This window comes from Pseudonaja textilis, chromosome 8 (genome assembly GCF_049901715.1).
Source record: "Pseudonaja textilis isolate UNSWEBS1 chromosome 8, rPseTex1.2, whole genome shotgun sequence".
NCBI lineage: Eukaryota > Metazoa > Chordata > Lepidosauria > Squamata > Elapidae > Pseudonaja > Pseudonaja textilis.
The window spans coordinates 18,578,161-18,590,197 of NC_141997.1; the positions used below are offsets into that span (position 1 = coordinate 18,578,161).

The 12,037-nt window shown below is 36.9% G+C and overlaps 2 protein-coding genes across 4 annotated transcripts in view; one reads left to right on the plus strand and one right to left on the minus strand.

Annotated features, from left to right (window-relative positions):
• Positions 1-12,037, minus strand: part of GABRA5 (gamma-aminobutyric acid type A receptor subunit alpha5) — an 84,512-nt gene that overhangs the window by 55,012 nt on the left and 17,463 nt on the right. Inside the window, exons 3-5 of the mRNA XM_026707445.2 lie at positions 11,485-11,606; positions 2,965-3,032; positions 2,636-2,856 (exon numbers count right to left, since the gene is read on the minus strand). Coding sequence (XP_026563230.1) covers positions 2,636-2,856; positions 2,965-3,032; positions 11,485-11,606 — 411 coding nt within the window. The remainder of the gene's footprint in view (positions 1-2,635; positions 2,857-2,964; positions 3,033-11,484; positions 11,607-12,037) is intronic.
• GABRB3 (gamma-aminobutyric acid type A receptor subunit beta3) overlaps positions 1-12,037 on the plus strand; it is a 242,476-nt gene that overhangs the window by 42,141 nt on the left and 188,298 nt on the right. The gene's annotated exons all lie outside the window — the stretch shown is intronic.

Here is a 12,037-nt window from a genome sequence, read left to right on the forward strand (position 1 = left end):
CAGTGCCAAGCTGTATAAAACGGACAGGACAATCAGAACAAACAAACTCAATAGTCCCTAGTTTAGCAAGACTCTGCAGTACATCTCACTTCTGCTAACATGGAGTCGCTCTGTGAGATTTCTAATTGTGATACATACATACGTACATAAATACATACATACATACATACATACATACATACAGAAAAAGAAAGAAAGAAAGAAAGAAAGAAAGAAAGAAAGAAAGAAAGAAAGAAAGAAAGAAAGAAAGAAAGAAAGAAAGAAAAAAAAGTATTAAATCTTGCTTACAAAAATCTTTCCAGTACATCAAACATGTTGGTTAAATAATTATCTGGAATAACTGTTCAGACTATCGGTAATTTAATCAAATATGGAGAGATAAAAGATATGCTGATCCTCAGTTTAAAAGTGGCTTGTCCAAAGCTTAACAGAGCAAATTACTAGATTGAAAGCCCATAATATCAAGCAGAAATTTGATGCCCTTTTTTCTCTTGAAAAGTCAAGCAAGTCAAATACTGCATTCTTGTAAGTCTCTAGAACCACATTTTTCCACTTCGGAAACTTTAAGATGTGTGGGCTTCAACTCCTAGTGTTTCCCAAGAAGCCAACTAAGGTTGAAAAACACCAATATAGTCAGATAGTCCTAATGCTAAGCATAAGAAATAGGTGGGTACATTCCAAGAAACTCAGAATATAAATTTTAAAATGTTTGATTAAGATTCTTCCAAAGAGGAAAGTTTTACAGCATTGGGTAAGTTTCCTTCAATCCATAGCAAAAGAAGTTTTAACTACTCGTTTAGGAACTTTAAAAAAAAATTAATATACTGAAAAAGAGTAATTAAACTTTGATTTTAGAAAGCTGTAAATGGAGTAAGAGTAGAGGTAAGTTTGTAATAAGATTTTGGAATTAATTATAAAGAGTCCCTCGAATGGGAAAATGCTATTGTTTTTATTTACTTTTTTAAAAAAATAAGATAAGACTTTAAAAATTGGACAGTAGAGGGAACTGAAGAGAACTGAAGATTACAGTTAAAGGGAATAGCACTCAAACTAGACTTACAAATCAGAATGAATAAAATATTTTAACATTGGGAATATTGAATGCTATTTTTGAACAATGAACCCAGAAATTAATTTTAATAGTGTCTGCCTTTATAGATTATATCTAAAATATACTATGGAAGAGGAACACATTCTACCTGTTGACAAAATCAAGTCATATTTAAATGTGTGTCTGTGTTATTATTCAATTATAAATTAATTAAATTAATCTTACAATATAAAATTATTATATTATTTTAATATAAATTATAAAGACTGAATTTAAAAATGATGGGCTATAAGAATAATGAGATAAAAGATGTTAGATTGGACACACAAAAGACACTAGTTGATTTTTGTTGTTTATATATCCTTTTTAATTATTAAGACAAGACAGTGACTGGGATAATTTTCCTATATTGGATTTACTAAAGAATCTTGTTAAAGCTGGGAAGAATTTTGTAAGAAAGGACTAGAATATATGAAAAGAAATTAAGTTCTAGGATATTATTTGATGGTCAGAAGATGGTGAGAAGTAAAATCAAGTTGGTTTATTTGATAAAGGTTGAAATAGATATGGTGTTATCACTAGTGATGGACTTTTGCTGAAATGGGGAGGTTTTAAGGATCTGTTAATAGATAAGAGATGAGATATGGGAAAAAATCCTTTGTTGTATTTTAAAAGAATGTGTAATACATTACTAAAATTATTCATACATGTGATAAAGATTGTAAGTCCTTTTTACATATTTTTCTTTTTCTTTACTACATTTGTATATTTCTTTCTTTTCCATTTCTCTAATTTTTCTCCCTTTTCTGTACTTATTTTTTTCTTTTTCTTTTTTCCAGTTTTACTTGTTTTTACTAATAGTATTACGTTACTATTATGTCCATGTTCGAGTCCTGAGGTCATACAATTTTTGTGAATTCCTATTACTTGCCCAGCTCCTGCCCACCTAGCAGTTTTAAAGCATGCAAATGTAAGTAGATTAATAGGTACCACTTTAGTGGGAAGGTAAGAGTGTTCTCTGAGCCTTTGGTATATAGCCATATTGGCCACAAGACCATGGAAATTGTCTTTGGACAACGCTGTCTCCCTTGGCCAAGTAATAGAGATGAGCACCATGCCATACAGCCAGACGTGACTGACAGGGAAACCTTTACATTTTACTATTAAAAAATAGAACTTTTGACAGTTTTTAATATTTAATAAAATTCAGAACCAGCAGGATCTGAAAAATATATCTCCTCAAATACCTATTTATCCACATCTTCCTCTTCATGTGTATTAATTAATTAAATTTATTTGAATCATCCTAAACTTTGATCATTTCAACTAACAAAAAATGTACAAAAGCAGGAGCAAATTAAACTCTCTAGTTTAAGCTTTAAATCAGTGGTTAATATTGTGGGGAAAGGGAGGCTTTCATTAAATATTGTTTTGTTCAACATTGTACATTAGTTGCTAACCGAAAAGCGCAACAGTGATTTCCACTGATTTTGGACATTCTCCTATGTAGGTGTGAGGGTTTCCCCTGCTTTTATGAAGAACATAGAATGAGATTCAAAGTACATCAGCTGTCATAAGGCTCACCTCATTGTGTACAGCAAGGTTCCATCATCCTCAAGGCGCAGCAGCTTGTTGGGAGTGGTCATGTTATGAGCGATGGATTTTTTGCCATTGTGGAAAAAGGTATCTGGGGTCCAGATCTTACTGGCCAGGAGATTGTTAAGAGGGAGACGTTGCATTGGGCCTTTAAATCGAAGCCTTTCATCTTTCCAGCTTTGACGGAAAAAAACATCAATTGTATACTCCTGGTATAAAAAGAGAGAGAATTGCATAAGCACTCATAAGGATCCACTTGTCAAATTATCCAAGCAGCAATCTTAGGAGAAGATTAGAATCTGTGCAGTCCTACCTACCATTTCAGTGTCAGAAACTGGACCGAAACTGGTGACATAGATGTCTGTTTTCACTTCCGTTATTCTCTCTATTGGAAAAGAAAAGCATGTGGTAAAAAAAATCAACAGCTGCTATATTAGCAGGTGAGTGAGAGAGCTGTCTTTAGCTTTGTTCTTGATAATAGAACTTCTGCAGAGTATTCCCTGAGACTCAAAACAGGAAAGAGCTTTCATCTCCCTGACTTCCATATCAAACCATTTGACAGTAATAAGAGTGCAAAATACCGTTCAAATCCCGGACCAAAAAGTGGCAATATGCCTGGCACATCTTTAAAAAGCATCACTAATGTCCCCAAAATAATTTAAAATAAATAGCAAATGAAAACATATTGTTCAAGGTTGCAAGTAATATGTCCCATTCAATAAGAACTCTGAGGCAGGCATATTCCTCATCCATCACATAGTCCAATCAGCACCTAGTCCAGTTGTTGGGTGACCTCAGTCTCCTTCTTTCAAACACCTGCACCAACATCCTTGATTCCCAGGGGAAAGAATTTTATTTTGGCTACAACAACCCAGCAATCTCTACACCCCGCCCCCAATCCCTTCGCTCCAGGCTGTGTCAGCCTTGAAGCTGTAAGAAGAAAACTCCCTAGAAAAAGCTACAAAAGAAAATGGCCAGAGCTCAGCCAACTTCAGGGTTGACGCACATCTTACATGGGAAAATTGTATTTCAACAATATCACTCAAAACACCAATAGATTTTAGCAATTTTAATTCTGGTAGGCGTATTGAACTGAAAAAACTGAAAAATGTTGCCTGTCTTAGTTCTGAGAAATACAATAATAGCTCATCACTTCTATATAAAGTATACCACAAAATCTTTGTCAGTGTATATTACAGTAGGTGAACCCAAGGGAAAAAGTTCTGGCCGCAAGTAGAAATATGTATATAAAATGGGTGCAAGACTGCATCCAAGCAAAAGTTACATCCAGGAATCTAAATTATTTCAAATAATAGAGCAATGTGCTGCCTGTTGGGATTCACATACAGTGTACATAACAATAGTACTTAGGCTTATATCCTGCCCATAGTGCTTTATAGCACTCTCTGAGCAGTTTATAGAGTCAGTGTATTGCCCCCAACAATCTGGATCCTCATTTTACCAACTTTGAAAAGATGGAAGTCTGAGTCAACCTTGAGCCAGTCGAGATCGAACTCCTGGCTGTGGGCAGAGTTATCCTGTAATATTGCATTTTAACCACTGCACTACCACAGCTCCTGGATACATTCAACATTATGGTAAACATACAATAATATATGTAAACATACAAAGAAAAAGAAAACAAAGGGGCAAATTTCCGGGGGAAGACATTAGATGCTCCAATTTCATAATAAATCACTGGGGATAAATAATATAGCTTACATCTGTTACAAGACTTAGCTTGGCCTTCAAGGTATGAATGCTAAATATCTAGGTAGCTGCATTTGCCACAGCATTTATGGTTTTGCGAAAAACCAATGCTGATCGTCTAACCAATTAAGTAGAATTATTTTTCAGCACAACTTACAGTTAACCTCCTTTATTCTTTCAGAAAACATCAGCTTATAATATGAGCTGATTAATAGGACTTCTGTAGAGTGGGGATAGAAAATAGTCAAGATGGTTGACACAAATAGGTAACCATGGCCACACTCTTTTTCAGGTGCATCATGCATGTAATACAAATAGTCTTCAATAATATGTATGCATTAAAAAAGGGCAGAAGGGCTTTGTCAGAGTGTTTACAACATGACTACTATTGTGAGACAACCCATGGGAAAGAAAAACTGAACAACTTCCTCACACACCTCAACAGCCTACATCCAAAAATACAATTCACCATGGAAACAGAAGCTAACAATCAACTTCCCTTCTTAGATGTCTTAGTATACAAAAAATCCAATGACTCTCTAGGACACACCATCTACCAGAAGAAAACACATACAAACCGCTATCTACACGCGCTCTCACACCACCACCCAGCACAGATCAATTCCGTAGCAGAGACACTCATCTCCAGAACAAAATGCTTAGCCAACGAACAACACCTAAAAAACGAACTACACACTCTCACTAACGTACTAACAGCCAATGGATTCCAAAGAAAGAAGATTACCCACCTAATCCAAAAACAAACCCCAACCAAAATCCAAGACAGAGAACAAGAGAACGGCAAAGCCCTCCTCCCATATATAAAAGGCACTACAGACAAAAACAGCAAGATCCTCCAAAAACACAACATTAAGACAGCATTCTGCCCAAAGAGAAAAATATCCACCATCCTAAGAAACCCTAAAGACAGAATCGAGTTAGAAAACCAAGGAGTATACGAAATCCCATGCACTGCCTGCCCCAACACATACATCGGACAAACCAACAGAAGAATTAGCGCACGCACTGAAGAACACAAGAACTCAATCAAAAAAGAAGAACCGACCTCTTCCCTGGTCCAGCACCTCAAAGCCAAAGGACATGAGATTGGCTTTAAAAATATCAGAACTATCGCCAAAACTGAACACTTCAACAACAGAATAATCAGAGAAGCCATAGAGATAGAAAAATGCCCACACAGCATGAATAAACAAGATGATACCTCCCACCTACCAGCCATTTGGAAACCCGCCCTCATTAACAAACGAGTACCTAACATGAAGAATGACACCAGACCCACACGCACGAGGGCCACACAAGATGCTACCACCACACTTCCACGTAGAAAGCAGATTCACACCCACACAGATGATGAGACACGACCACGGACCAGAAGCCATACCGCAGCTGCATCACTACCCGCTTCAAACCCCTCCGACCCAAACATGAAGTGAACTGATGCCCAACATGAAGATGTGGCATGACCACGAATGAAAAGCCAAACAACAGGATCACAGCTCACCAGCTCAAATCCTCCGACAACTAAGACTAACCTGAGCACAACCAAGCCCCCACCTGAACAGAACACACCCCCAGCCAATCAGAACACAGCCAACCCCCCAACCAATCAGATCACAGCCAGGCCCCCAACCAATGAGAACACAGCCAAGCCCCCACCCAGTCAAGTTTTCGCAGGTACTTACATGTATGTTATTCAGCTTTGTTCGGGTATTTTCCCACGTCATTGTAGTTGTGCTTTTAAAGTTGTAGCAATGTTTCGGCAGAATCTCATCTGCCATCAGAAGCCTGATGATGGCAGATGAGATTCTGCTGAAACGTTGCTACAACTTTAAAAGCACAACTACAATGACGTGGGAAAATACCCGAACAAAGCTGAATAACATATACACACACACACACACACACATATATATATACATACACACATACATATACATATACATACATACATGTGTTAGGCAAATACCAGGCAATCAATCAATCTTCAGCTCTACACAGAGAACTACATTGGAGATAGAACACGAGGAAAAAGAGACGCCCTGTCATGGCCTCGCATCTTAAAGCGGCAGTACCCTGCTGACTCATCTTGGCTTACAGCCTTACAACAGCTGGTCAGCTATTAAATCTTCATTACCTTAACAGGCTTCAACTGTGCCATCTTGCCTTTTTTGGATCCGTCCCAACCTCCAAATGCCTCCATTGTTTAAGAGAAAGCAGAATGTACTTACTATTCAAATATGGCTTAGGAGACTTGACAGATTGATTTTCTACTTTCAAGTCAATTTTTGATTCCTGATAATTATTGATTCCCATAATTTTAATAAGATAAAAAAAAATCCATTACAACTTTTGCAACTTTGAAAATGTTTATATTATTTTTAATGTTGAAAGATTTATAGTATTTTACCACAATCTTTTTTTAAAAAAATACCTAGAATTTTGATAGTTGCCACTATCATATATAGTTAATTGATATATAATTTTTCAATTTTGGAGATTCCTAATGTTAAATAAAAATAGTTTAATTAATTAGGAGCCCGTGGTTAAGGATTCAAGCTAGAAACCAGAAGATGGTGAGTTCTCATTTTGCCTTAGCCATGAAGATTACTGATTAACCTTGGACCAATCATACCCTCTCAGCCCCAGGAAGAAGCAAGCAAACCGAAATCTAGCCTAGAAAACTGCAGGGACCTGTCCAGTCAAACACCAGGAATCAAATAATGACTGAAAGGCACACATGCACAACAATGCTAACTATAAACAGACGGATGTGTTCTATTTTTTCCCACCCTAACACTAAAAGGAAAATCTCCTAATATTTTTAATTTCTGGATTAGAAACACACTTAATTCTGAGTCAAACTATAATTTTAAATATAAATTTTCAAAGGAATCTGCTATAAGTCATGACAAAAGCACACACTTCATGATAGATAGGTGATATAATTTGGGTGCATCTCATGATGCATGTTTTTCTTTGTACTAACTTTTTTATGACCAATGATTGGAATCCAACAAATTAACAGCAGAGAAAACAAAATAAAACAACATTGTTTATGGCAGGATTGACCATACAATCAAAAATGCCTGTTTTATAAACAAGATAGCAAAATTTGGCCATGTTCAAAGAAACTGCCATTTGTTTTATAATAGAAGCAAACATAGAATGAATGCATGGATACTTTTTAAATAGAGTTATAAGGTGAACACTTGCATTCTTATAAGAATGCTGTATAACAAGACATTGCCATTTTTGCAGAATTGCCTTGTTCCCTATGGATTCACAATTGTCCCATTAAGGAGAGAACCAGACCTTCTCAAAAGGACATTAAATTCAACCACTATACATACATGCAAATCCATTCAGCTGCCTCAATTTTGATCAAGCCTGCCTCTAGGGCCACAGCAGCTGCATATGTGTTTTGACCAAATGAAGTTTTAATGTTGCCATTATTTGGGAAGATAAAATGCCTGGTGTATAAACTGGTCTTTTAACCACTAGGCATGTACTTCAGGTTGTTTTTCAAAAATTAAGATCTTGGTTTTAGAGTTGATCTCAAGGGCAACCTCAAAGGGTAGGGTATTGGCTAGGCCACTGGTTTTAATGAAACCCAATAAATGGTTTGTTATATAAACACTACACTGTCTATATACAATATGTTTTATTGTATATAGATAGTGCCTCATGTTTATTGCTTCATTTTGAGGGTGCTCTAAATTAGTTATTTGGGACACAAGGAGGTTAATATACAAATTAAACAACTGGGGGGAAAATATATCCCCATCTCCCTATTTTTCAAGCTAGAATCTCTTTAGTGCAATGACTTTGCATACACCAACAGACCTTTTATTCTAGAACTCTCATCAAGTTTATGCATTAGTATTAGTAGGTTCTACCCATAGATTTATGAGTTTATGCCACAACCTTATCCTGGAAGTAAGATGAAGTGCACTCCTAAACATGATGAATAAATGTGATTATATAATGCAAAACCTGGCTTTGATTAATATTTTTCAGCCAGATGTTGCTGAATGAGGGCATGGTCAAGGATATAGAATGTCCAACTCTAAAACATGTTTGCTCATCTGCCAAAATATGCTTTAGTCTAGACTGACCTAATCAGGCAATTTATTATATAACAGAGAACTTACAGTAATTATTCTGTTTAAAAGGCTGATGGTTAGTTGGCAACTGCTGACCATTGTTTTACAGATAGATGTCACTATAATGCTTTGGTGTTTGCCCACAGTGATCAACATAGGTAAAGAGAAAAGCAAGTACAGGGATTCACCATTCCAAATTATTGCATAAACCTTTATTACACTTGAAGTAATTATCTGGAACTATGCCAGATTTAAGCTGTCTTATAAGGCCTGTTATTTTAGAATTTGTAATTGGAGTTGTTAGGCAACTGCTTTGAGATTTGTGTCAGATTCATGGAAGTCTTTTTCTACCTATTTCTAGAAGTATTTTTCCCCTCAAATCTCTTTCTTAAGTAATACCATAAAGTTGTCCTCCCACACTGTTGCCAGTAAAATATAAAAGAAAATCAAGAGTCAGGATGCACATGTTGTTGTTTCCTCCAAAATCATGCAATTGACTTTCCAGTTTTATCTTATTTTAGTATAAATGTGTGAAGATTGAGAGAGATTTTGAAGAAAATCACACATACAAAACAGAAATAAGGAAATTCACACATCCATACTAGTGAGGTTCTTTAAAAAAAACAAAGCAAAACAAATACCTACACAAGAGAGAGAATCAGTTTCAGTAAATATAGGTTATATTTGAGTTATATTACATTTTCTCTTCCCAAATCATAGTCTCCTTCAAATCACATCTACACATGATTTCACACATCAAAAATTTTAGTCATTATTCTAGAAAATAGAATAATGATTTCTGCCTAGTTTTCTGACATGTTTTATTTACTTCAATCTCTCCATCTCTCCCCCCTCCGTGTTTCTGTGCGTGTATGTCTCTGTGTGTGTAACTTCAAGTCAGTTTTTTATTCCTTTTGAGTGTTTGAACTAGTCTCTGTTGTTTTCTTGGCAACGTTTTTCAAAAATGCTTGCCGTTGCCTCCTCCTTAGGGCTAAGAGAGGATTATTGTCCCAAATCATCTAAGCTGGTTTTATGCCTAAGGCAGGACTAGAATATCCGATTTCAATCACTACACCAGGGCTGTCAAGCTCGATTTCATTGAGGGCCGCATCAGAGTTTGTGTTTGATCTCAGAGGGCCAGAGGTGGGCCTGGCCAGCTTGACATTACTCGTGTTTGGGGCACCTGTGGTGGCCGAGTGCTAAGGCAGGACTTCCCTGAGATCTTCCCTCACTCTCATTATAATCTCCTTCCTTCCTTCCCTTCTCTTCTTTTTCCTTCCCTCTTCATTTTCCTTTCTTCTTCCTTCCCCTCTTTTCTTATTTTTCTTTCCTTTCTCTCGTCCCATCTTTCCTTCTTTTTCCCTTTCTCTTTTCCTGTCCCTTCCTGCATGCTCAAATGCAAAAATAGAAACATTTCTCTCTTTTTGGTTTGCTTTTAGTTTGTTTTGATAGCCCTCTTTCAGTGAAAATGAAGCCCAGGGAGCCACCCCATTTTCAACCGCGACAGCCTCCTGCTACCAAAAGTGAAGCTTGAGGAGACCGTGCGTCATCCCCTGCACCCTGTTTTTGGCCACAACTGCTTCCTGCAGCACTCTGCCAGCAAAAACGGAGGTTGGGGCCTCCTGAGCTTCGTTTTCGGTGGCAGAGGCACTATGGGCCATTCATTTGCTATCTCCAGGCCAGCCCTGCAGGCCAGATCTAAGCACCCTGTGGGCCAAATCCAGCAGGCCTTGAGTTTGACACTCCTGCACCCCTGCAAGCTTTCTTGATTTATCCATTAAGGAAGCCATTGATTTATTTACTGAAGTCTAAAATATTTGGTCATTTATAGAAACTTGTTTACTAGAAATTCAGTGGCAGAGGACAGTCAATTTTATTAGTTAACTTCATGTGATAGCTCTTTGTGTCTGTTTTTATGAAATGTTGGTATTAATCTCGGGAGGCCATGCAAACCTCCCGACAGCATGCAAACAAGTAGATGTGTAGAGAAAAAGTGATCCATCCTTAGAAGATTCTTCCGTGCCATTTCCACAAAACAGATTGTCCTCTTATAGCAGGAAAGGTGGAAAGGGGACCGTGCTGGGGACATGCTGAAAGAGTTTTATGATCTCTTAATTCCAAAATTTCCAAAATGGGGACATTTCTTACTGGTTACTTAATCCCCATTGCCCTCATAGTAAATGCGACTGCAGGTGATTTTCATATAGTCTGGCAGCACGGACCCTACAGCTTGCTTTTAAATACAATCTTTCTCCTCTCTATCCCCATGAAACACGAAAGCGGCAACTGTGATTGTTCTCAAGATGACAAGCATGAATTCTGACTGGAAGACATAAAACAATCTTTAAGATAAAAAAAAAATAAAAGAAAGGAAACCGCCCTTTGGGAAGGTTGTAATATGCTCTCAGCACGTATTTTGATTAATCCCTTGTCTTGCCATGTTGCTCCCTACAATTATCTATATGTTTAAAACACTGGTATACTCTCCTTTATTCAAAGGGCAGTGAATGGTAATAATATCTACATTAAAAGGTAACAACAAAAACATACCTTGAATGATAAAATGAACCAACCAAGGGCATAAAGCAAACAAAAGCATTTCTGAAATTATTTCTGGGGAGGAAACATTGAACTTATTACAAGAAAGACAGCAGGAAGGTTGCTGTTGTTTAAAATAAATACGTGTCATAACCAAGGAGCCACACCAAAGAAGTGTTTTCTTTATTACATACTAAACTTTCAGTATGGTGCATTGAGAGTCAATCTGGTCTAGTGGTTAAGGCGTCAAGCTAGAAACCACGAAGTTCGCGATTTCTGCTCCCATCTTAATCATGAAAGCAGCTGGATGACCTTGGACCAGTCAAATCACAGTGGTGTTGTTGTGGAGAAATAGGAGGAGAAAGGATATCATTGCTACCTTAAGCTATCTGTAAAAATAATAAAGATAAGATATAAATAAATAAATAAATAATAAAATAAAAATGATTGTATTATTTATCATACCTCCCAGACCTGGGCGAAGTCTGTTATCATATCCATCCAATAGGCCATCAAGGATCCGAGTGAATACAGTAATGTTATCATTGGTGTCATGTTTCCCTGAAGCTGTTGGCATCTGTGAGAAGCTGTTAAAAGTGAGAGTGTAGGAAGAACGTAAATATAATCAACCTTGGCTAGAGGTTGCCTTATATTTCAATTTTCATTTAATTATTTAGATTGGTTTATTGCTGGCTATCAACATTTCCTGGTGGTTTACAATAAAGATAGTAAACATCTAGGACTGGATAATGGAAGACTTCACAGGGGAAATTACAGGAAAATGTGTGGCCTTAATTGTTTTATAGAAAACTTAACCGTTTTATAGAAGCTTTCTGCCATTATATTCTACCATTGTGCATTTGTTCTTTATTTATATCCTGTAAACAAACACACACACCTCTGCATATATTTTCCCTTATCAGCAGAAATCACTGTGCTGGAAAGAGCCTCAGGAATCATCAATCCCTGCAAATTCAGGAAATGTGATGCATGGTTGACACTCATGAATAACAAGGGC